The 27148-nt window shown below is 43.0% G+C and overlaps 1 protein-coding gene across 3 annotated transcripts in view; it reads left to right on the top strand.

Moving 5' to 3' along the window:
• NSD1 (nuclear receptor binding SET domain protein 1) overlaps positions 1-27148 on the top strand; it is a 155735-nt gene that overhangs the window by 17821 nt on the left and 110766 nt on the right. For all 3 annotated transcript variants that reach the window (XM_029584125.1, XM_029584123.1, XM_029584124.1), the window contains 3 exons: positions 9848-9986; positions 20804-20970; positions 21424-23890. In XM_029584125.1, coding sequence (XP_029439985.1) covers positions 9848-9986; positions 20804-20970; positions 21424-23890 — 2773 coding nt within the window. The remainder of the gene's footprint in view (positions 1-9847; positions 9987-20803; positions 20971-21423; positions 23891-27148) is intronic.

The raw sequence follows: 27148 nt of genomic DNA on the forward strand, positions 1-27148 counted from the left end.
GGAATGGAGAATAAAACAGAGAATATCACACTGCCTCTGTATCCTCCATGGTGCGACCTCATCTTGAGTATTGTGTGCAGCTCTGGTCACCACATCTCAAGAAAGATGTAGCAGAATGCTAGGAATTATTAGGAAAGGAATGAAGAATAAAACAGAGAATATCACACTGCCTCTGTATCACTCCATGGTGCGACCTCATCTTGAGTATTGTGTGCAGCTCTGGTCACCACATCTCAGGAAAGATGTAGCAGAATGCTAGGAATTATTAGGAAAGGAATGGAGAATAAAACAGAGAATATCACACTGCCTCTGTATCAGTCCATGGTGCGATCTCATCTTGAGTATTGTGTGCAGCTCTGGTCACCACATCTCAAGAAAGATGTAGCAGAATGCTAGGAATTATTAGGAAAGGAATGGAGAATAAAACAGAGAATATCACACTGCCTCTGTATCAGTCCATGGTGCGATCTCATCTTGAGTATTGTGTGCAGCTCTGGTCACCACATCTCAAGAAAGATGTAGCAGAATGCTAGGAATTATTAGGAAAGGAATGAAGAATAAAACAGAGAATATCACACTGCCCCTCTGTATCACTCCATGGTGCGACCTCATCCTGAATATTGTGTGCATTTCTGGTCAACACATCACAAATCTCCTACATTTTTTTGAAGGGGTTAATAAACATGTAGATAAAGGTGAAACGGTAGATGTGGTGTATTTGGATTTTCAGAAGGCGTTTGACAAAGTCCCACATAAGAGGTTTCCAAGAAAACTAAGATGTCATGGGATAGGAGGTGATGTCCTTTCGTGGATTACAAGCTGGTTAAAAGACAGGAAACAGAGAGTAGGATTAAATGGTCAATTTTCTCAGTGGAAAAGGGTAAATAGTGGAGTGCCTCAGGGATCTGTACTTGGACCGGTGCTTTTCAATATAGATATCAATGATCTGGAAAGGGGTACGACAAGTGAGATTATCAAATTTGCGGACCACACAAAATTTATGCAGAGTAGTTAAATCTCGAGTGGATTGTGATGAATTGCAGGAGGACCTTGTGAGACTGGAAGATTGGGCTTCCAAATGGCAGATGAAATTTAATGTGGATAAGTGCAAGGTGATGCATGTAGGGAAAAATAACCCATGCTATAGTTACACGATGTTAGGTTCCATATTAGGTGCTACAACCCAGGAAAGAGATCTAGGCGGCATAGTGGATAACACATTGAAATTGTCGGTCCAGTGTGCTGTGGCAGTCAAAAAAGCAAACAATGTTAGGAATTATTAGGAAGGGAATGGAAAATAAAACGGAGGATGTCATAATTCCTCTGTATTTCTCCATGGTGAGACCGCACCTTGAATACTGTGTATAATTCTGGTCACCGCATCTCAAAAAGGATATAATTGCGATGGAGAAGGTACAGAGAAGGGCAACCAAAATGATATGGGGCATGGAGTGGCTGCCGTATGAGGAAAGGATAAAGAAGTTACGACTGTTCACTTTGGAGAAGACATGAGTAACCACTCGTGAGGGGGGATGTGATAGAAGTCTACAAAATCATGAAAGTACTTGAACAATTTAATGTAAATCGCTTATTTACTCTCTCAGATAATAGAAGGACCAGGGGGCACTCCATGAAGTTAGCAATTAGCTCATTTAAACAAATCGAAGAAAATTATTTTTCACTCGATGCATAGTTAAACTCTGGAATTCACTGCCAGGGGATGTGGTTAATGCAGTTGGTGTAACTGGGTTTAAAAAAGGTTTGGATAAGTTCCGAGAGGTTAAATACATAAACTGCTGTTACGGTAATTAATAAGCGATAGATCACAAGCTACTAACTTTAATGTTTGGGTACTTTCCAGGTACTTGTGACTTGGATTGGCCACTGTTGGAAACAGTATGGCATTTCGTATGTTCATTTCAACAAAAGATTATAGTAGAATTTAGAAAAGGTACAGAGAAGAACAACCAAAATAATAAAGGGTTAGAATGCTTCTCCCATGAGGAAAGGCTAAAGAGGTTAGGACTCTTCAGCGTGGAGAAGAGACAGCTGAGGGGAGATATGATAGAGGTCTATAAAATCATGAGTGGAATGAGTAAAAAGTTATTTACTTTTTCAAAAAGTAGAAAGACCAGGGGATACACAAAGTTACTAGGTAATGTATTTAAAACTAATAAGAGAATTTTTTTTTTTTTTTAATTCAGTGAACAATCAAGCTCTGGAATTTGTTGCCAGTGGATGTGGTGAAAGCTATTAGTGTAGCTGCATTAAAAAAAAGTTTGGACAAGTTCCTGGAGGAGTTGCAGAAATCCACTGCTTATTCATGGGATAAGCAGCTTGGAATCTCTCTACCCCCTTGGATCCTACAAAAGTTCTTGTGTCCTGGTTTGGCCACTGTTGGAAAGAGGATACTGGGCTTGATGGACCTTTGGTCTGACCCAGAATGGCAAGTCTTATGTTCTGATCTTGGGACCTACTCTCAGCTTTCTTCTTGTATTTATGAGCCTCCTCTGCGGGACCATATCAAAAGCCTTGCTGAAATCCAAGTAAACCATACTGGATGGTCTTCCTCAATCAAATTGTCTAGTTACCCAATCAAAAAAAAACCAACCAGATTTGTCTGACAGGACCTTCCTTTGTCTCAGATCCTGTAACCTATTGGATTGCAGAGACGTCGTCATCCTTCCATCACATTTTCCTAGCCGGCCTGTAGTTTCCAGCCTCCTCCCTATCTTTAAGAAGCGGGAGCACACCCGCTCTTCTCCCGTCCTGTGGCACTATTCCCATCTCCAAGGATCTATTGAAAGGACATAAGAAGATGAAGAAATACCAAGCGGTCAGCTAAAAATCCAAAGGTGTATAAGAAGATGAGTTACATAGCCAATCCCCTAAATGCTTATTACAGAGTTTGAAATTAGGCAGGCACAAACCATCATAATCTATGGGCTTCATTAATACAGAAAGACCTATTCTAGCCTTCAGTCAATAGAAATACTTCCTTATTGGTCAAATGAATAGGTATAAGTTGAAGCATTTAGTTGTTAAATGTGGTTTTAGGTATCAAAACATGGCAAGCAGATCCAAATGAAGAGAATAAGCACTGTTAAGTTAGATGTAAATAAAAAAGAATTAAGCAGGCTAAAGGGTAGATGTTAAAAAAAAAAAAAAAAAAAAAAAAGTACACATGCAGATGTTATAAAATCGGCGGGCTAGATTTTAGTTAGTTTCACACAGCGACACATCGCAGCCTTCCCCAGTTCCCTCCCCCTAAACCTAATCTGCCTTACGACGAGTGAGATAATCAAATTTGCAGATGACACAAAATTGTGCAGAGTAGTTAAATCACAAGCAGATTGTGATAAATTGCAGGAAGACCTTGTGAGACTGGAAAATTGGGCATCCAAATGGCAGATGAAATTTAATGTGGATAAGTGCAAGGTGATGCATATAGGGAAAAATAACCCATGCTATAATTACACGATGTTGGGTTCCATATTAGGTGCTACAACCCAAGAAAGAGATCTAGGTGTCATAGTGGATAACACATTGAAATCGTCGGTTCAGTGTGCGGCGGCAGTCAAAAAAAGCAAACAGAATGTTGGGAATTATTAGAAAAGGAATGATGAATAAAACGGAAAATGTCATAATGCCTCTGTATCGCTCCATGGTGAGACCGCACCTTGAATACTGTGTACAATTCTGGTCGCCGCATCTCAAAAAAGATATAATTGCGATGGAGAAGGTACAGAGAAGGGCTACCAAAATGATAAGGGGAATGGAACAACTCCCCTATGAGGAAAGACTAAAGAGGTTAGGACTTTTCAGCTTGGAGAAGAGACGACTGAGGGGGGATATGATAGAGGTGTTTAAAATCATGAGAGGTCTAGAACGGGTAGATGTGAATCGGTTATTTACTCTTTCGGATAGTAGAAGGACTAGGGGACACTCCATGAAGTTAGCATGGAGCACATTTAAAACTAATCGGAGAAAGTTCTTTTTTACTCAACGCACAATTAAACTCTGGAATTTGTTGCCAGAGGATGTGGTTAGTGCAGTTAGTATAGCTGTGTTTAAAAAAGGATTGGATAAGTTCTTGGAGGAGAAGTCCATTACCTGCTATTAAGTTCACTTAGAGAATAGCCACTGCCATTAGCAATGGTTACATGGAATAGACTTAGTTTTTGGGTACTTGCCAGGTTCTTATGGCCTGGATTGGCCACTGTTGGAAACAGGATGCTGGGCTTGATGGACCCTTGGTCTGACCCAGTATGGCATTTTCTTATGTTCTTATGTTCTTACCTATTTTTTGTTTTTTTTTAAGTTGCTGCTTCTCTGGAGCAGAAGCAACTTACGCACGCCGGCTTACTGCTGGCGCGTGCTTCCCCGGCACAGCAGCAAATAGCCGCTGTACCAGCGCCTCCAGCCCCTCTCTGTCCCCTTTTCAGGTCCCGGCGTTTAATCGTGTACCGGGGTTTATGCACATGGCCGGGCCTGTTTGAAAATTGGCCCAGTGATGTAAAGCCCGGGATTTATGTGCGCCGGTGTTTAAAAATTTACCCTTAAAAGAATTTGAAGAAAAGCTTGCCATAAAGATATAAACAAGTAAAAATATATTTTTCAAGTACATTTGAAGCAAAAAGCTGACAGAGAGGGTTAAAAGGAGTAGTCAGGGAGGACAAGGAAAAAACCAAAAAAGCTAAATTAATTCTTTTCCTCTGTCTGATGGGGTCATTGTCAAACTTGGAAGAGTGGACTCCGAACTGCTAACAGACAGACAAGGCCAAGGCACAGTACAGAAACGTGAGGTAGAGATGTGGTTAGGCAGGCGGAGTCCATTCAGAAGCTGGAAGACAAGCAACGATCAGGGCAGGCAGCAGGCCGGGTCAGAATCAGGAATAGCCAGACCCAGAAGAACAAAGAATCAGAACCTGTTGCTCAGGCATCTGCCAGAGGAGTGAACTTCCTTTTATGTTACAGCAGTGCTGTTGTCATCAGTCTCTGCCACAGGAAACCTTGGGAACTGGTTCTATAAAGCTGCTGAATTACTACACACTCTCCTTTAGTTTTCTCTCTTCTCTTCTAATTGCCCTCAATTTTCCCATCCAGCTAATGGCTCCTTGAAGTACTCCCTCATTTTAACAAATTTACAGTGTGTAGCCAGACTCAGGACCAATGGGTTATGTGCTCCCCTGCCACCAGATGGAGACTGAGTCAGGTTTCAAAGCTGACGTTGCCCTAGATACACCTGCAGTGACTTCAGCCCTTCAGTATTTCCTGGGCCTAGTTGGGACCGGCATGCCTCGAAACATAAAAGGGCCCCGACACACGGCCCATCGGGGGATGCACCACTGTTGCCTCAACGGACACTGGCGCTGGCTGACGCTGATGCACCTACCCCATGCACCGGCACAAGTGTGTTGAAGCATTGGACACACGGCTGTGCATCGAAGCATGCCTCCACCAAACACAAAAAGGCCTCTCCGGTCAATGCACCGATGCAAGGTGGCGTTGGACCCAAAGCGCCATACCTCAGACGCATATCCCTGCATGGAGTCCTGCACCACCCATGCGTCCATGACCCTCGAGCAGCGGAGAGCAGCATTCTAAGGAACGACTGGACCTTGCTCCACTTCTAGACCCGCTGGACTCAGACGTGGGTCCTGCTTCGGAAGAGGAGTGGGTTCTTCTCAGTCTTCCCATGTCTACTCAGATTTATCCTGCGTGTCCCGATGCAGGCACTCTACACCACACCTGCAGGAACCCTTGGACAAACAGTACAAAGGACCTCCTCTGAGGGATCAGACGGGTTCTCATCACAGAGGTCCAGACTCAAATATCCTCCTCATGCCGATACCACCAAGAGGCACCCCGAAGGAACCATCGCACGCCTCTACCCATGACACCTTGGCCTCCCAGGCGATGTTACAGATTTCCAAGATTTTGACTCAATTCCTCTCAACGGTTGAACAACAGGGCGCGGACAAGTGCTCCGGCAGAACACGTGCCCCTTCTCTCGAGGCTCCACGTTCACCCAGTCACGAGAATCTTAGCCCGGGGCCACATTCCCTCAGTCCACCTTCGCAGGGTTCCGTGCCCAGGTCTCCATCCATCTCTCCGGGCTTTTCAACCGGTTACCCTTCAGATCCCCCGGAAGAGCAGCCTGAGCCGGTCTCCCCTCTGGAAGACCTCTCTTACTCAAAATTCATAGAGAAACAGACTTAATGATGAGACGTGGAAGTGCTTGGCATACTTAAAATTTTTGAGGCGCTGTCAGAGCCCACAGCTTTGCCCTCGCCTGCCATCTTGGATCCGGTGGTGACCAGGATATGGGAGTCCCTCTTCTCTGCACCGCCAACGTCATGGAAGACAGCCCTCAAATTTTGCATGAGGCAGTCCCTCTTCTGTAGAGTGCTCCAACTTCCTCATGCATCAGTGGTCATTGAGTTGGCCATGAAGAGGGCGAAGAAGACACGACTGCACTCCATCACCCCTCCGGGGAAGGACTGCAAATACCTAGATGACTTTGGCAAGTGGGCTTTTTAGTCAGGTATGCTCAATGCGAAAATCCAACAACATGAATTTACATCACTCAGTATTTTTATACGAGTGTCTGCAATTGCTAAAACCTTTAGGGCTGTTCCGCTTGGAGAAGAGACAGCTGAGGGGGGATATGATAGAGGTCTTTAAGATCATGAGAGGTCTTGAACGAGTAGATGTGACTCAGTTATTTACACTTTCGAATAATAGAAGGACTAGGGGGCATTCCATGAAGCTAGCAAGTAGCACATTTAAGACTAATCGGAGAAAAATTGTTTTTCACTCAACGCACAATAAAGCTCTGGAATTTGTTGCCAGAGAAGGTAGTTAGTGCAGTTAGTGTAGCTGGGTTCAAAAAAGATTTGGATAAGTTCTTGGAGCAGAAGTCCATTAATGGCTATTAATGAATTATACTTAGGGAATAGCCCCTGCTATTAATTGCATCAGTAGCATGGGTTCTTCTTAGTGTTTGGATAATTGCCAGGTTCTTGTGGCCTGGTTTTTGGCCTCTGTTGGAAACAGGATGCTGGGCTTGATCGACCCTTGGTCTGTCCCAGCATGGCAATTTCTTATGTTCTTATGTTTAGTCACGACAGCTGCGCCAGAAAACCGCCCGTCTGACCAGTTCCACGATCTGGAGGAAGGCCTCCGATACTTGCTCCTTACTGTATATGAAGTCTTTGACATGTCCGCTCTATCCACAGTGGGTATCATTGCGGCCAGACATTTAGCGTGGCTCCGTGCAAATGCAATCATAGAGGATGTGCATGAGAAGTTGGCCGACCTCCCATGTCTCCCCGACAACCTGTTTGGGTACAAGTTGCGTGAAATAGTGACACACCTAAAAGAACAAATTGTTGCTGTCAAATCACTGACAACGCCCTCAGATCCTGCATCCACAAAAAGGTACTACCTTAATTACAGAAAATCCTACTTTCAGAGGCGGTCTTACAGACCATTTCCACCTGCAGCCTTGTCCGTTAGCCTGGGTGCAACCCCCTCAGTAGCTGCAGAACTGCTCCCACTGGTGTATCCCACGGCAGCCGCATCCTCCCCCCCCCCCCCCCCCCCCCCCCCCCCCCCCCCCCGATGGAAGCACCCCCAAACCCCCTCAGGGTTTTTAGAGAACGCCAGGCTGCTGTTGGAGGGAGTCTTTCCCATTTCCTCACCTCGTGGGAAGTGATCACCTCCGACCGTTGGAGGTGATCACAGACAAAGCAGGTCGCCTCACATAGCAGCTGCTCCCCTGGAGGAAGAGGTCACCAAGCTGCTTCTTCAACTTTCCATCTGGCGATCATCAAGGATTCTACTCTCAACACTTCCTCGTTCCCAAGAAATTGGGAGGCCTACGTCCCATCCTGATTGACTTTGGTGGCGTCTTTCAAAGTGCCCTTTGCTTCCACACTTCATCAGCTGCTACTGTTTGTCTGCCTGTGTTGCTCTGGGCCAAAGGGTAGGCAGGGTGAGGCAGAACTTTTGTATTAGAGTGCTGGTTCATAATCTACAGCTCCAACCCTTTCTCATAGAAAACAATGGATATTAATTGGAGCCTCTTTTTTTGGAAATGCTGATCTGATGTTTCTTTATTTCAAACTTATCTGAAAGAGTCACATTTTCTTCCTTCATGCCAAATTTAGTGAATTTCCATCCCCCCTTTTTTTTTTGTAGATGAATTGATTTGATTGTGCCTATGGACAGACAGATGGACACTGTTCCCTTTTATATAATCCTTTCTAACATTCTGTATGTTGATGTGCCCAAAAAAGGAGCTGATAATGCAGGTGTATTGATCCTGGAAAAAACTGGATTCGTTGCAGGTTGTGATAACTAAAATAAGCACAATCTAGTGATTGATTGTGCTTTGCACGAGCTTTCTAAACACAGGTTCTTCCATCACAAGAATGGACTTATTCTAATTCTTATGTTGGTCCTATAAAAGAGATGAAAATATGTGAAGAATAATTTTACAGTGTGATCTGTTCACCGAGGTACAAGTTAAGCAGTGTTGGTAGCTTTAGGGTAATAGATACATAGTCCTTTCTGTGCCATCATGTTTCTATCTAGACTGCCCATCTCTACAATCTTACCTCTCCATCAGAGATCCCCTGTGCTTGACCCATGCTTTCTTGCATTCAGATACTGTCCTTGTCTCCATGCATTTATCACCCTCTCTGTAGAGAGACATTTCCTTGGGATTACGCCAGTGTCCACCCCTTTCACCCTCATCCTATGACCTCTTGTTCCAGAGCCTCCTTTCTGTTGAAAGAGGTCCGTCTTCTGTGCATTGATACCTCTGAGGTATTTAAATGTCTCTCTCTCATATCTCCCCTATCCTTTCCTTTAGATTTTTAAGTCTGTCCCCGTATGCTTTATGATGAAGACCACTGACCATTTTATCAGCCTCCCTCTGGACCAATTCCATCCTGTGTATAACGTTTTGAAGGTGCAGTCTCCAGAATTGTACACAGGAGTCCAGATGGGGTCTCATGACTTGTACAGGTGCAATATTGCCTTAGATTGTAAGCTCTATTGAGCAGGACTGTCTTGTGAGTTTTGTACAGCGCTGCGTATGTCGTGTAGCGCTATAGAAATGTTGGGTAATAGTAGTAAGTTCTTTTATTTTTCCAGTGAGTCCTGATGGCAGGCTCTGTGTATTTTTTATTGCTTAAATTTCCCTGCAGCTTCTGCAGGCAAAAGCATGGTGACATCTTCTATCTGTGCAGTACTTCATAGCAGTACCTCAGTTGGCCAGTCTAGTATTATGGCAGTGGAGCGCACCTTTTTCCAAGGGTTTATAGGAAAATTCAAGGAAGCGATAGGACAGAAAAGCCTGTCTGTCTTTTGTGTTTTTCTGCCTGGGGAAGGTTGGTGACTCTGTATCCAGAAAACTGAATAGCCTTCTGCTCAGGAGCTGCTGTTAATGTTGACAGATGTTTGGTCTGTAGGTTCTAATTCCCTTAATGCTAAAAATCTGCTGCTGGCTGTTGTGCAGAGGATGATCCTGCATTCCATTCTGTGATCAGGTGAAGATGTTTTGCTGCCGTTTCTGTATCTGTGAATCCTGTTTGTTCTTACCCAATGTGCAACAAGCATTGACATTATATTGAAAAGACTGCACTGTGATTATCGTGCAATTACAGCTCAGTTAGTGGTGCTGGAGTGAACGTTTTCAGACGGAAGGATGAGTAAGTAGAAGTGGATTTCTGAAATATGTCTCGTTATGCATGAAATTCTCCAGTATCACATGTCGTTCACAACAGATACACGGTTTTTCCCTTGCTAATTCCTAGTGTTGTATTGTGTTATCCAGCCAAAGCGAGCTCGGAGAAAACCTGCTCCAGTGAAACATGAGGTTGGGGATATAGTTTGGGCGAAGTTCAGCAGACGTCCATGGTGGCCCTCCAGAATCTGTTCCGATCCAATACTGGACACTCATTCAAAAATGAAAGGTAAATTTTTCTATTTTAGTACTGCAAAGAAGATTGTCAGCCAGGGATGCTTATATTACCATTACAGAGCCATCTGTTTCAGCCCCGTACCCTGCAGATCCCAGTATCTCAATGTGAGCTTTTTAAAAGGCTTCAGAAAGAGACACACAAATAGTGGGTTACTTGACCTAAGCTATTCATCTTTTTATCTGTTAGTTTGCTGTCCACCATCCTTTGTTTGTGGCCTTGAATACCTGTGCTCTATAAATAAAAGCTTTTATAGTGAGGGCCCAGCTGATGGTTTTATCCTACGAGAGACCGTTGCTTTTACTTCCAGGATTGGGCCTTCCTTTTTCTCCCCTGTGGGACAGCGAGAGCCTTTTTCTTTTGGTAGAAAGCAACATGCTTATCCATATTTATTGTCGGCCATTCCACGGAAGATACTGAATTATGAAAGTTTTTGGTTTTGAAGGGAAGGCAGTGGAAACCATTTTTAGTGGATTTCTGAGATTGCTTTAAATGAGAATCATTTGTATATTAAATATAATAGGGAGCAACAAAATAGGAGCATAAGCCCCTGGGCAATGTTATTTAAACAGCAATTCTATTTAGATTGCTTGAGTTCTTTTGTCTGTTGGTCTTATTCCTAAGTTTCAGCTCTTTTTTTTCCTGTTGTAATATGTACTTTTATGGTAAATGGTTTCTCTAGTGAAAATGTAGCTGCAGAGATTTACATTTACTTTTTTGCCTTTCAAAGTAATGGGTAGTTTTAAAAAAGCAAAACTATGCATGTTGCCTCTTCTGACCTAACCCTACCCAGAGCCGTCCTGCTTTTTTCAAATGGGTAAAAGCAGGCGCATGGCTGAAAGCCTGAGCAGTTCTCAGACAGCCACTTTACATGGGTAAATGACCTCTGCTCTCTATCAGGCCGATACGGGAGAGCCAGCAAGCACCCAGGCCACTCTCCTGGGCGGGCGATTCAGTAAAATAAAAATATGTAAATGAGGGCCTGCGGTAAAAGGAGGCGCTAGGGACACTAACGCATCATTAGCGCCTCCTTTTTGACAGAAGTGGCGGCTCTCAGCGGGTTTGACAGCCGACGCTCAATTTTTCCGGCGTCTGTTCTCTAGCCGCTGACAGCCACGGGTTTGGAAAACGGACGCCGGCAAAATTGAGCATCTGTCTTCCAACCTGTGGGCCGCGGGCAGATTTTACTTTTTTTTTTTTTTTTAACTTTTGGGGCCTCTGACTTAATATCGCTATGATATTAAGTCGGAGGGTGTACAGAAAAGCAGTTTTTTTTTCTGCTTTCTGTACACTTCCCTGGTGCCGGCCGAAATTAAAATGTACTGCTTGGCTGCACATTTTACTTTCTGAATCGCGCGGGAATATCTAATAGGGCCATCAACCTTCATTTGCATGTTGCGGGTGCTATTAGTTTCAGAGGGTTGGACGCGCGTTTTCGACGCGATATTACCCCTTACTGAACAAGGGGAAAAGGTAGCGCATCAAACGCGCGGCCAAACGCGGGCTAACAGTGTACTGTATCGGCCCGTATATGAGCAGTAAGGTTTTACTGTCACACTATGCTTCTTTCTGGCCTAATATTTTTCCTCATGTCCTTTTGGGGTTATAGCTGAACTGGAACTGGTCACTTTTGGGATATTGTGCCCTAAACTTTCATTTATAGCTAGCTGAGTTGTGTTCTCCATTTTATAAGCAGCTGCCTCTTCCCTCACCCCCACCCTGTAGCAACGGACACAATGGCTCCCAAGGGTCACAATGGCTTCCTTCCTTTGGCCGGTATGTGTGCACAGTGAGTCTGACCACTAGATGTAGCTGTTTAGCGATGGCAGAGACACCATCGTGGTGATCACCCTAAGGAGCAGATGTAGGGCTTGGGAATGAAAAGCAAGTCTCCCATGCGGGCCCTTTATTGTCGCTTATTTCACATGTAATTTGGCTTCCAGCGGAAAACAATTTGTATAATCTACCCTCAGTAAAGCCAATTTTTTTTTTTTTTTGTAACCGTTTATTTCAACAGACAGTATACATTACACAATACAAAGAATGACATTATAAGATTTACTATCTTCCCATAAATTGAAAGCTATCAATCACAATTGCAATAGGTTTATCCCAACCCATCCTCAACGTAACACTATTTTTGAAGATAATCCCAAAACTTTGTCCGTATTTTGTTGTATTTGTCTAGTCTCTCCCTTAAAGACTATGAAATGTTCTCAATAGATGCAAACTCCACCATTTGAGAATACCATTGAGACATGCTAGGGGCACGCTTCCAATACAATGCTATTGTATGCCTAGCTGCCAGCAGACACTGATTTATAAGAAGTTGATCCCAGTTGGAGACACTGTCAGTAGTATCTTTCCAGTATCCCAAGAGTTCCACACAAGGAGTTAAAGAAAAACGAATACCACACATTAATCTAACTTCCCTTTCTATATCTTCCCAGAAAGATATCACCTGCAGACAGGACCACAACATATAAAGATATGTACTGTCCTGTCCACAACCATGCCAACATAAGGAAGAAGCTGACCCAGAAAAAACTGTGCAAAATTTAGGGCAGTGATTCACTCGATAATAACAATTTCACAATCAGATCCATCCATTTTGCACATTTTGATATGGCATGCACTTTCTGCCATGTGCCATCCCAGTCTGTATCATCCAGTGTATTTTGTAAATCATTGTTCCATTGTTGAATCACCAAAGTAATTCTGTCCGTAATTTCATCCGAATCAACTGTGGAACGATATATACAAAATATAGCTTTCCCTTCCAACGTATGGTTGCTCAAAAGACACTCAAAGTATCATGGAACCCTAGGAGTCCACCCCTTCCCTCTCAATCTAATCAAGGCTTCCTTCATTTGCATATAGAAGGCCTGGGATTCTTCCGCGATCTGAAATTGCTGATCAAGTCAGCAAATGCCTCAATGCTATCTACCCTCCACAGCTGCCACTGTTAACCCACGTTTGGACGTGCTAGCTTTACCCCTTATTCAGTAAGGGGCAATAGCGCATCGAAAACACGCGTCCAAACCCCCCCCCCCCCCGAAACTAATAGCGCCCCCAACATGCAAATGCATATTGATGGCCCTATTAGTTATTCCCACGTGATTCAGTAAGTAAAATGTGCAGCCAAGCCGCACATTTTACTTTCAGAAATTAGCGCTTACCCAAAGGTCGGCGTTAACTTCTGCCGGCACCGGGAAAGTGCACAGTTCTGTGCACCCTCCGACTTAATATCATGGCGATATTAAGTCTGAGGTCCCAAAGTAAAAAATAATTAAAAATAAAAAAAATTTTAAATCGGCCGCTCAGTTTTGCTGGCGTCGGGTTTCTGAACCCGTGACTGTCAGCGGGTTTGAGAACCGACGCTGGCAAAATTGAGCGTCGGCTGTCAAACTCGCTGACAGCCGCCGTTCCTGTCAAAAAAGAGGCGCTAGGGACGCGCTAGTGTCCCTAGCGCCTCTTTTTACCGCGGGCCCTCATTTAAATACTGAATCGCGCGCAGAGGAGAGTGGCCTGTGCGCGCGCCGGGACTTTTACTGAATCGGCCTGCCAGTCTCTTGCAAGATCCTGTTGGACTCTGTGCCATTGCCCATCAAGTTTCTCCTCACTATCATTTCGATATAATTTGTACCCTGGTATAGCACTGTCCCATTGGTTATCCTCTTTCCCCCATGTCTCTGAGATGCCAATTAAGTCTATGTCATCATTCACTGCTATACATTCTAATTCTCCCATCTTACTTCTTAGACTTCTGGTATTAGCATACAGATATTTCAAAGTGTGCATTTTATTTGTATTAACAACCTGCTTTTCAGTTGATAGGGATAATTTGAAATCTTTTAGCTCAGATAATTCTTTACTTATAGGCACATGGACTACTTTTGCTTTTATTGGATCCTCTCTGTTGGGATGCCCTAACTCTAATGCTTCATTGGCATCCTTCAAAGATACCTCCCTCCAAATCATGTGCTGCTGAGTGACTGTCGGCTCTCACCTTTTTTCCAGTTTAAAAGCTGCTCTATCTCCTTTTTAAAGGTTAGCGCCAGCAGCCTGGTTCCACCCTGGTTAAGGTGGAGCCTGTCCCTTCAGAAAAAACTCCCCCCTCCCCAAAAGGTTCCTCAGTTTCTTACAAAACTGAAACCCTCTTCCTTGCACCATCGTCTCATCCACGCATTGAGCTCTGCCTGCCTCCAGGGACCTATGTGTGCGATAGGGAGCATTTCAGAGAAAGCTACCCTGGAAGTTCTGGATTTCAGCTTTCTACCTAAAAGCCTAAATCTAGCTTCCAGAACCTCTCTCCCACATTTTCCTTTGTTGTTGGTGCCCAAATATACCAAGACAGCCTGCTCCTTCCCAGCACTGTCTAAAATCTTATCTAGGATTACGCATTTGTACCAAGCAGGCATATTACCAACTGGTTACTACCCCAAACCAAATAAGCCTGATACTTCTTTCAATGCATATCCAGCATAGCTCTCTGCTTCAATGGCAGGGGAGAATGAAGAAAAGTGGATCTATATTTTAAATTAGATTTATATTCCGCTTTTTGCACTTTTTTCAGCGCTTCAAAGTGGATTACATTCAGGTGCTGTAGGTGTTTCCCTATCCCCAGAGGGCTTACAATCTAAGTTTGCACCTGAGGCAATGGAGGATAAAGTGACTTGCCCAAGGTCACAAGGAGCAACAGCGGGACTCAAACCCTGGTCTCCTGGTTCGTAGCCCACTGCTCTAACCACTAGGTTACTCCTCCGCTCATATACAGACAACAACCAACAAGGACTGAATTACATAGTCTGGGTAAACAAATAAGCATGGGTGTAGCTTGCTTATTGCGGCGGTTACTACCCCTAACTAATTAAGCTATTTCACTTAGATGCAGTTCCAACACCTCTCTCTACGTTAATGGTGGGGGTGGAAGGGAAATAGAACCAAAAAGTAACTAAGAGCCAAGAGTAACAGATAAGTATGAGGAAACAAAAAAAGGTGCGAAACTTGCTGGGCAGACTGGATGGGCCGTTTGGTCTTCTTCTGCCGTCATTTCTATGTTTCTATGATCCTAGCGCTCATCAGTCACCCAGCTATCTACATTCTTAATCAAATCACCAACTATGACTGTTGACATAATCCTTCCCTCTAGCCAGTAGCCCTGGAAGACACATCCTCTGTTCGAGAGGGCGGTGCCTCACCTGGAGAGCAGGTCCTTGCTACAGGATCACTTCCTGCTGCACCAGGTTGATGCTCTCCAACCAGGTGACCCTCCTCCTCCAAGGCAGCACCAGGGCTGCCAGACTGGAGTTGGAACTTGGCCACTGTGTCCCTAAAGTCTCAGCTATAAACCTCTCTATCTGCCACTCTAACCTCCAGAGATCGAACTTGTTCTTTGAGAGCCAAGATCTTTGTCCTGGGTGCACACTTGCAACCTCTCACCAGCAGGTAAAAAATCATACTGAAGACTGGAAGGCCCTACCTCTTGCTGCTGGATTCTTGCCTTCATCTTAATTTTGTTGAGTTCTTAATTTAAGTTTAGGTTCCTAAGGGAATAGGAATGTGTAAATGAGTCCTTTTAAATGTATTAGTATATTCACTATTAATCTGGTAGTGACCTGCAATGGGATAAATAAATTCTTGAAAAGGCCATGGGAAATCCTGTGTTTGAGATAAAAGGCTGATTGATTTTTAATATGAAAGTGTTTCTTGCCTATAAATCAAGATGAGCTGGGCTGGGAGGGAGGAAAAGCAAACACATAAACTCTAAGCTTTTTCCTATCTTTTGGCTAGCTTTTTATAACGAACACACACACTAAAATATGTACTCCAATAGATTACCTCTCCCCAAAACTTTTTAAGTTCTAAAATTTCCCAAAGCAATACTTACTGATCCTCATTGGCCACCAGCAAGATAATCCTCTCCTGACGGTGCTCCCACCTATCAAGTCCTGACTACGACCTGTATCTTTGGAGCAAAGACCTCCTCATCACTTTTATCATATCCCCTCTGAGCTGAAGTCCATCCCTTTTGTTTATGCACCTTTTCTAGTTCTGAGAGATCTTTTTGTTTTGAGAATGGGCGACCAGAACTGCACACAGTACTCAAGGTGAAATCACACTATAGATCTACATAAAGGCTTTATAATATTCAGTTTGTCTCTCTTCAGAGTACTTCCTTATAGAGATGTGAATCGGAACCAGAATCGGATCCGATTTCAGTTCCGATTCACATCTCTACTTCCTTATATTCTCCTGGTGCTTTTTTTGACTGCCACTGCCCACTGAGGTGAGGATTTCAACATATTGTCCACAGTAATGCTAAGGTTTTTTCCCTGTATCGGGACTCCTAATGCAGAACCCAGCATTGTGTACCTGAGGTTGGGATTGATTATCCCCATGTAATGTGGACAAGTACAGAGTGATGCATATTTCATGTGCCAAGTTACATGATGCATTAACATAAACAAGATGATTTGAAAGTTGCTGAGGATATGACCCAAGGAAGCTCATTGAATAATAGCAGCATTCATGAACACTTTTTCAGTCATTAAATATTGAGTGGTAATAAATGTGGAAATTGTGGGTTTGATTTAGTTACCCAATATAATAAAAATTGGAATAAAACGAGTTTTAATGATTGAAATTGCTCATTTTTGATTGACATTTCAGCTGCTTGAATTTATAATAGTGGGAATAGCTAAATAGGAGGCAGTATGAAAAATGTTACTGTTCCATCAGGAATTGTCAGGATGAAAAATAATAATTATTAATGCTACTGCTGCTTTAGGATAACCAATTCTTCCTTAGCACGTGGACTGAATGACTGGGAGCCATGCTTCAGTCACATGACCACACGTTTTGTTCCCAGCCAAGCAAGATTTATGTTCATCTGAAACCGTCCTACCTCAACCCTCACTGTCTCTTTGCCACACTCGCCTTCCTGAAATGTTTTTCTTGTAAGAGAGATTTCTGTGGTTCTTCCTAGCCGAAGTATCTTATGTTAAACCTTGGCAGTGCAAGCAAAAGAATTCCAAGCCCTTCACTGCTATGTAGTTAGATTTGGATTTGGTGGTGGTTTTTATTCTTTGGAGAAACCTTGAGAAGAGAACCAAGCTCGTGCTATAGAAAAATCATAACAAGCAACAACCGTAACACACACAGTCCATTACACCCCTCTAAGCTCCTGTAGTGATTTATTTGCATTTATTGAGTAAGAAATTCTTCCAAGGTGGGGTACAAGGCAATATACAGTCAGCAGTTTACGTCTCGATGTCTGTATGGGAGACGACCAGGAAATCCAAAGCTAAGTGGAGTAATGCTCTCCGACATAAAGGAAAACAAGTCCGCCAGGAGGCCACACTTTCACCTTCTCTTAAATGTTGCTGATCTTTCTGTCTCGCTTCCAGAAGACTTCCCTGCAGGAAGGTTAAAGATGTTTGCAAACATTTGGCCAATTATGCTTTTAAGGATTGTTGAGGAATGACACTTACAACACTCTTTATGATCTAACAGCACTTTCTTTGTATAGTTTTCAAGTCTGCTTTCCTTTAAATATGTTTTGGTTTACATCTTGTAGATGAAAGATTGCATAGTTGCAGTAACAAATTCAGAGAAAAAGCAATAAATATCAACCAGGTATTCTATATTTCCTCAGTTGGGTATAAATATGCATCAGATTTTGTGCAGCTTTTTAATTGCTCATGCCATGTGATAGGGGCTGGTTCAGTGGTGGGTGAGGAGAGAGGAGCAGTAGTCATCTCCACATTCAACCCTCGCCTCTCCCAGTCCCAGCGGTGATGTGCAAGTGACAGCAGCATTACTAATGAAAGTCTGTACAGGGCCTGTGGGCTGGTGCAAGCTCACAAGCTCTCCAAGGTCTTCATCCCTTCTTGTGCAGGGCTTCCTGTCACTACAGAAATTCCTGCAAGAGCAGTGCTGCCCGCTGGTATCTGAAGAGTGCTGCCTTGTCAGGCACTTGTGACCCTCAGCTGAAGGTTTTGTGACCCCCATCCACAGTTTGGGAAGCCCTGAGCTAGCCATAGAAGTAAAACTAATAATATACATTTTTTTTCAAGTACATTTGAAGTAAAAACCTGTGAACAGGCCCAGATTTAGGCATAAACAACTGCCAAGGGTGCCAAATATCCTGGCCAAAGAGGAGCCTGCTTTTCCTTGCTTTAAAACCATGTGCCAGCTCGGCTTCAAAAGGTGCTGCCATGGCTCTGCCTGTGGAACAAAATCTTAAATGCCAGCCAGTAAAACGGGTGCTCAGGGAAGACAAAAATGGCAGGAAAAGTAAATTAATTTTTTGCCTGTCTGTGTATGGAGGCGGCAGCTGGGGACATATCCACAGCAGAAGCAAATCACTGTCAAACAGGAAGACATTTACAAACCAAAGAGAACAAATCGCCAGAATCAGAAAATAGAAAACCCATAGCCAGTAATTTGTATCCTGACCTTTAAAACAGCCATAGTAGCTGAAGACTAGAAAGTGACCATTGTAACACTAATTTTTAAAAAGGCCTCTGGGATGATCTGGGAAACCATAATCCAGTGAGCCTGATGTTGGTGCCAGGCAAAATGGTAGACGCTATTTGTAAAAAAAAAAAAAAAAACCCAACCCCAAATTACTAGCCATATAAATAGGCATGGCTTATTGGGGAAGAGTCAGCATGATTTTTATAACGAGAACTATTATCTTACAAATATCTGCTTTATTTTTGAAGCTGTAAATAGACATGTAGATAATAGTGATCTGCTGGATACAGTATATTTGGACGTGCAGAAGGCATTTGGCAAAATCCCCCCATGAGAGATTCCTCAGGAAATTTCAAAGTCTTGGGATAGGAGGCAGTGACCTAATGCTGATTAAAAGGCCAGAAAGAGAGGGCAGGGCTAAATGGTCAGTTCTCCCCCGTGAATCAGTACTGGAATCTGTGCTGTTTAACATATTCATAAATGATCTGAAAAAGAGAGCGCCTGAGCAGATCAAATTTGCAGATAACACAAAATTATTCAAAGTTGTTAAAATAGCAGCAGATTGTGAGGAATTGCAGATGGACCTTGTGAGACTTGGAGACGGGCAGGTAACTGGCAGACGAAATTTAATATGGAAAAGTGCAAGGTGATGTATATAGGGAAAAACAATCCCAACTCCAGCTACCTAATTCTGGGTTCTGTATTGGGAGTCGGTACCCAAGAAAAGGAGCCATCTTACGGCAATATGTTGACATCCTCAATTCAGTGGTCAAAAAAAAGCAAATAGAACATTAGGCGTTATTAGGCAAGGAATAGAGAATAAAGCCAAGACTATCATACAATGCCTCTGTATCAGTTCATGGTGTGCCTGCACCATGAGTATTGTGTACAGAATTAGAATAGGTACATTAGGCGTTATTAGGCAAGGAATAGAGAATAAAGCCAAGACTATCATATAATGCCTCTGTATCAGTTCATGGTGTGCCTGCACCATAAGTATTGTGTACAGAATTAGAATAGGTGCATTAGGCGTTATTAGGCAAGGAATAGAGAATAAAGCCAAGACTATCATACAATGCCTCTGTATCAGTTCATGGTGTGCCTGCACCATGAGTATTGTGTACAGAATTAGAATAGGTACATTAGGCGTTATTAGGCAAGGAATAGAGAATAAAGCCAAGACTATCATACAATGCCTCTGTATCAGTTCATGGTGTGCCTGCACCATAAGTATTGTGTAGAGAATTAGAATAGGTACATTAGGCGTTATTAGGCAAGGAATAGAGAATAAAGCCAAGACTATCATATAATGCCTCTGTATCAGTTCATGGTGTGCCTGCACCATGAGTATTGTGTACAGAATTAGAATAGGTACATTAGGCGTTATTAGGCAAGGAATAGAGAATAAAGCCAAGACTATCATACAATGCCTCTGTATCAGTTCATGGTGTGCCTGCACCATGAGTATTGTGTACAGAATTAGAATAGGTGCATTAGGCGTTATTAGGCAAGGAATAGAGAATAAAGCCAAGACTATCATATAATGCCTCTGTATCAGTTCATGGTGTGCCTGCACCATGAGTATTGTGTACAGAATTAGAATAGGTGCAGAGGAGGGTGACAGAAATGATAAAGGGGGTGGAATAGCTTCCCTATGAGGAGAGGGACAGGTTAGAGGTGGATAAAATCAGGAGTGGAGTGGAACAGGTAAATAGGGAATGGTTATTTACCTTTTTAGATAGAGACACATCATGAAACTTTCACTGAATGCACAATGAAGCTATGGAATCTGTTGCAAGACGACTTTGGTGAAGGAACCTAGCACAACTAGATTTAGGGTTGTGTACAAGTTCCTGGAGGAGAAGTCCATAAATCCTTATCAGTCAGGTAGACTTGGGAAAGCCACTGGATTACTTTTTTGGCTCTGCTTAGTACTTGTGCGCTGGATTGACCACTGTAGGAGACGGGGTGTTGGGCTTGCTCAGTCTTGCTCTGGCCCAGCATGGTGTTATCTTTTATATAGTCTAGGCTAGAAAGTACAAAAGCTTGGAGTACTGTCACAAAGTTAGGTTTGCCCAGGTAAATGGGCAGCAATGTAATCCTGCAAAGGAGCAACAAAATAGTTATAGACACAGCTGTGAATTGATTCATGAGTTTTGTGCATCTTCAGGAAGTGATCAGCTGTAAGTTACGGTCTGTTTTATTCTCTGTAAATTCTGCCATTGGAACAAATAATAAGTAGCACATCATTGAGTAAAAATTCATAGAGCTCTGCTCTGGTGCTGATATTAAGTGCTGCTGCTTGCTTTTGTGTTTTAATTATTACATAGTTTCTAATCGGAGACAGCATCGGGAGTATCATCTGGAGATCTTGGGAAACTCTTCTGAGAAGGCATGGGTTTCTGGAAAATCCATTCTACCCTATGAAGGGAAGCATCAGTTTGAAGATTTACCGTCTCTTCAGAGAGGGGCAAGGAAGAAAGAGAAATTGCACAAGGTAAAAGCTTCACTTTTCTGTAATATTTTGCCAAATTATGTTCAAAATATACAAAGGAATGTTTGAAAACTGAATTTATCATGTCAGACAGAGCAGATGTTGGCGGCATCTGTGGGCCATTGGAGTATTAACCTTCCCGATAGGAGATTGTGTTAGAATCTGGATTCAGTGCTAAAGATTATTTCTCTTGACAGAACACCCAGTGCTTGGGTCCTTGATCATCTAAAAATGTCTTTCCTAGCCTTGATTTTGTTCCTAATGGAAGTTTGCCACCAAGGAATGAGAGAATTTATTTCTGCTTTTGCACCCTAAATTGCTTTGTGCTTATTCTGTAATAATGCTGACCCTTTGGGCCATGAATATGGTTTCAGTAGTCAGAAATAAGACCGCATTATCTGCTGTGTGCTTTCCTTTCTGTGCTGGATATTATTTTTTGTTTCCTTTTACTTATAGATTCCTCAAAGGCTTTTAGCTACATGGCACGTGAGCGTTGCACATGCTGAAGACTTTCTCTCCAGGGACAAAAAGTGTAGCATTCTGCTTCCGAACTCTGATACACTGGACAGTGAGAGAGCTGGGCTATCCAGGTCCTTTCTAGAAGATCCCGTAATGGAATCGGGCAGCTTGTCAAATGGTTGGCTGAAGCCATCCCAGTTTGCCACGGATCACCCAGCCAAAAAGGAGGTAAAGCCACGTAGCAAGTCCAACCCCACAAAAAGAAAATCTGATACAAGGAAGAGAACTAGTGCGAAAAGGACTAGACTAAGGCCTGAGAGGAGAGGCAAGTTGTTGGGGGATAATGTCAGAAATGAGCACATACCTTATGCATTGTGCAGGAAGGCAGACAGTCTGGCAGCATGCACTGGTGTCTTACAAGATGGGATGCTGGCATCTTTTTTAGACGGCAGCACTGCAGCAGAAGATGTTAATGATGCTATAATTGCTGATACACTTGCAGTTGATCTGATTTCCAGTGGCTCTGCTAAGTATAGGAACCAAAAAGCTGAAGTTTCAGGGCTACTGAAAAATTATTCTGCAGCAGAGCGAGAACCAAGCCATCCCATGGACTCGCAGACTTCATGCTCGGATGGTACTGATAGTTTGTGTACTACGGACCAAAGCTTTGAGTCTGCATGCAGTGCTCTGGAACGCAGTTCATGTGTAGAGATGCCGAAGAGTTTATTCTACACCCAACCAAGGGACAATGTTAGGAAATGTTCCAGGTATTCCTACAAATCCACCAGCAGAAAAACAAGCAGAAGGCTATACAGCGACTCCAAATGTACAGAAAACTACAGCAGAGACGTTGGTCCTGTCAGTGAGGCTCCTGTTCCTGAAGCCGAACCAGCTGTTGTTCCTCCTGAAGATGCTACTCGTTTAAAAAGTCATAATCTTTCCATTGCAAATAAGTATGCTCCACCCTTAAGTGCTTCATCCCCGTTGTTTTCTGATGAAAATGCTATGATTCCTCCATTAAATAGCAGTCTTACAAACCAAGATCAGCAGAAAAATCTGAAACCGTCCCAGATAAGAAGTATAAAATCCAGGATTAAAGAGGGTACAACAGCAAGGGCTCCTTCTGCACAAGAGGGGTGCAGTGACAAAAACTGCTATTTGGGCACTAAAGTGTTTTCTTGCTCTCCACCCGATTCCCCCTCTACAGGTGGGAAAGTCAAGGATCAGAAACTGTTAAACATGCAGGAAAAGTCTCCGGACTCAGCTGAGATAGAAGCGGTGGTGGTGAATCACGTCCTTTCGGAACTGAAAGAATTATCTTGCAGGTCTCTCGCTGAAGAAGCTGCTGACGCTGCAGCTCCCAAGCCCACCGTTCCTTTACTTTTTACTTCAGCCTCTGGGCAGAGTCGCATGCCGATTGAACCAGACTACAAGTACAGCACCTTGTTGATGATGTTCAAAGACCTGCATGACAGTAAGACAAAGAAGAGGCAGCTGATGACTGGTCAGAATGCAGTCTCCTTTCCAAGCCCAAGTCTGGGGGATTGTTCCAGATGTAGCACTACAGAAACCAAATCTTTGGTTCCGCTGGAATCCATTTCCAATGCTGAAAGAAAGGAAGAAGACAGTCTGAAACAAAATGAATGTGAACCTTCTTTGGGGTGCGATACCAGAATGCAGCTAAATGAACCTGGAGATAATGTAAGAAAACCCTCAGCTGCTTCAGATTCTGGCATTAATGGTGAAAGCTGCAGCGTGAGACACAGCCATACAAATTGTACATTGCAGTCAAAGCAGGCGAGTGGTTTGTCTACAGTCACAAACCAAGCTTCTTCTGAGAACTTGGACCCGAATTTGCAGGGACATGAGGAGTCTCTTCCGGACCATTCACCCAGTGGTACACTTGAGAATACATTGAATATATCGTGCAAGAGTGAAGACTCTCCCAATAATACTTCAAGTCTCACAATAGAAGAGCCCGAGAAGAGAGAGTCTCTTGAGGATTTAGTTTGTGAAGCTGAAGTGCTAGCACAGCAGGAATGTAGTGAAAGCTTTACACATTTTAGCTCTTCTCAGGATGAGGCATACACAGAATTGGATACTGAGCTGAGCAGTGAAGGCTCCAGTTGGGATGATCTGAATGAGGTAAATCATGTAGCTCCCAAAAAGCGGTGGCAGCGCTTTAACCAGAGCAGTGCTGAAACTAACAAGGAGCAAGATGACAGTAAAGCTAAGGAAGAACAATTGGATAGTGCCTTTGGTGGACTGGATTCCAGTGACCCTTCTCCCAGGCTTTCCATCCCTTTAGAGTTGGAAGAGAGTGAGAAAAGCGCTCAGCACTGTAAGAGTCCCTTAGACGTAAGTGGCCAAGCGTTGAATACATGCGATAAGTTGGACGGTGATGCAATGCATGAGGAGTTGGAGCCCTCCAAGCACACTACCCAACCTGAGTACTTGGTACAAGGTAAGCAAGTCCTTATTTATTCCTCTGCATCATGACACGTCTTTAGGAAGAAGATTTTTTAAAATGGAGTTGTGGCTAGAATAAGAGGTTCACTAATAAATGAAAGAAGATATATTAGGACAGACGAAAGGAGATGGGGGAAGTAATAGTCTTATATTTCTATTGTCAGCTTTTAAGGATCCTGTGAATATTTATTTATTTGATTCTCAGAGTACTTTGAGTTTGCATAAAGATATTGTACAACGTTCTCCTCTTACATCTCTATGGCATTGACCTCTACTAACTTCTTCTATTGGAAATCATTTGCGGCTAGATTTCTAGTTCACGCAGCAGATGCATGTAAGCATTCTTTGCAGGAGGGCAAGGACGGAAGGTTCCTGAAGCAAATGGAACTGATTAGTAGTAATATCTCTCTGGAAGCTAGTTAATACGGTCCTCTAACAGCTGCATGTTTGAAAAGAGGAGCCTCCCTATTTTTTTTTTTTTATTTGGTTTGGCCTCATGCTGTCTTAGACCTCTAGCTTAGTCTGAAATGGCCCCTACTGGGGCTTTGATGTCATTTGATTTCATGGGTTATTTGCATCTACCTGTGGTGTTTCCTCATTTTTAGTTTGTTTATGTTGTTGCCCTGTCGTATGTGTCTGTGCCCCCCACTAATAACTTTCCCATTAGGTGTCCTATCAACATCCCATTTTTATGTCACGTTAGGGATACATTTTGGGGGATCCATGAATACGTGTGCACAGTTATGCCACCTCGTGACTTTTATACGGTTATACTACTACCTAATAACATTTGTGTTTTCCATTTGGTGCACAGGATGTGTCAGATAAGTTGTGGTAAGTGAGATGAGAGGCTGCAGAGTTTGCTTAGCAAGCATGGAATATCTCTCCATTACTGAACACCAGAATGCCACGAAATTCTGTATCTGGCAAGTCAAGCAAAGCATTGACACTGAGGAATGGATTATGAATCCATGCATCAGGTTTTAGCTCTTCTGAACCAAATTTAATTTAGAAATGAATTTTTCAGGGTAATCGCAATTTCATCTCTTCTGTGATTTGGCAAGATTTTTTTATGCACCATAGGATTGCTGAGGAGCAAAATATGGATTCCCAAATTTTTCACAGAAGCTTGTGGTTTGTTTTTTTTTGAGAGACATGGCAACCTCCATCCAAATTTAATGAGCCAAATGAAAATGACCACCTGAGAGCCAGCAGACTTTCCTGTGATACAGGAGGACATTGTTTTGTGAACTAACTTCTTGGCAGAGAATTTTGAAGTGGCAATGATTTGTGATGCAAACTTGAATGACATTCATGACCTATTCAGTATTGAGAGGCAACAGGCGTGCCATAAATCCTTTGGGCTTTCAAGATATTCATTATGGGTGTCCTGAAAACCTCGCCGGTTTCTGGCACTACAGAACTGGAGTTTGCTTACTCCTGGGATATGAGATCTGTGAAGTATTTTTGAGGCAAGCACATGTTAACGTAGGATGCAGTGAATGACAGCAAATCCTGATTTTGTTTCCCAAGCATTGATGGTGCCACGTCAGCTTCTGGTTCCATGCAGCAAAGTCATGATTTCAATAAAATTCTTAGACAAGTTTGAACATAGTAACTGTCCTTGTGTTGCTACAAGTAGTTTGCAGAAAAGGAATTCATAGAAACATGAAGGCCTAACAAGTCTGCCCATCCATACCTACTATTCATCTTTACAGTCCCTACCACTCCCTCGGATATTCTTTGTGTTTATGCCATGCTTTTTTTTTTTAAATTCAGATACTGCCTGTCTTCACCACTTTCACAAGGAGGCATCTGATACCCTCTCTGTAAAGTAAGGTTTCTGTAGATTATTCCTAAGTCTACCGCCTCTCGCCTTCATCCCATGACCACTTCTTTTAGAGCCTATTTTCTTTTGAAAGAGCTCTGCAAATTCTTCCTTGGTTGAACCACTTAAGGGTCTGGTTTATAATCCACCTACCCCATTGGTAGCTTTTCTTATATAGGCTTTTAGGCTGCAAGAAATGAGGCCTCTTTATGTGATTAAAGTTGTTTCTTCCTCTCTTGATCTCACTTATAACCACATGATTAAATTTTCCCAATCATGGCCTCTCTGCTTTCACTTGACACCTCTTATTTGTGTTTTTTTCTGTCTTGTGTCTTATCTGTCTGGACTTGATTTATAAGCTGCAAGGAGTAGGGACTGTTTATTATGTAACTCTGTATAGCATGATGTCATTGCACAAAAACGGTTAGCAAACAGCACTAAACTACATCAATGGCTTTATCCAACTGCATGCTGAATTCAAAAGTCTAATTCAAACTCCAGAAAAATAAAAAGTTTGTGTGTTTGATTATAAATTATGATTTTCAGGTGCTATATTGAGGGCAGGTCCTAGCTATGCCTGTGCTTCCTGGCATACCAAGGTAATGCTATCCTTCCAGGTGACCTTTCTCCTCCAAGGCAGCACAGGGGCTGCCTGAGTGGAGGTGGGACTGCTCTACTATGTCTCTGAAAAGTTTCCTCTTCTCCTAGCATGTAGATAGATGTATTCAGGACCAGTGAGTTATGCACTTCTGCCAGCAGATGGAGACGGAGCAAGCTGACGTCACAGGATATATAGATGGTGGATGTGCATCTCCCTATGGGGATTACTTCAGATTTTAGAAGGAAAAAAAAAAGCCCCACTCTCCTGTGTGATACCAGATAGTCCCTCTCTCAGTTGAGAATTCCTGAGGTGATTTCCTTGGTCTGGTAGCTGGCTTTCTGTTGGCATGGACTTATCTGATTTAACAGTTTATGTATAAATGTTTATTAACATTTTCCAACAAAATAATGTAAGGACATGCAAGGAGTGCAGGCGCTTTAGCACTGCCGAATCATTTTAAGAAAATGCATATTTTACAATATATAGCCTGAATCCCCCCCCCCCCCCCCCTTTTCCCAAAGTCCCTGATGTTCATCCTCATGTATCGCATAAATTGCATCTGTCTCTGTCCGGAAAACAATATTCAGGCAAGGCTGTAGTTAAATGCCAGGAAGACAATACTTAGTCATTTAGCAGTCGGCTCCGAGCCCGGTGTGGAAGAGTCTGGATATGAGGCTCTCAGATAGCAAGGAAACAGTGCCAACGAGCAGGTGAATTTCGAGAGGAGAGACAGTCCATGTGCATCATAGAATAAAAGAAATTACGCTGCACCCAAAAAGATGGCGGGTCTACATTTCTCCACCCCATTAATATGACCCTTTTGC

This window comes from Rhinatrema bivittatum, chromosome 18 (genome assembly GCF_901001135.1).
Source record: "Rhinatrema bivittatum chromosome 18, aRhiBiv1.1, whole genome shotgun sequence".
NCBI lineage: Eukaryota > Metazoa > Chordata > Amphibia > Gymnophiona > Rhinatrematidae > Rhinatrema > Rhinatrema bivittatum.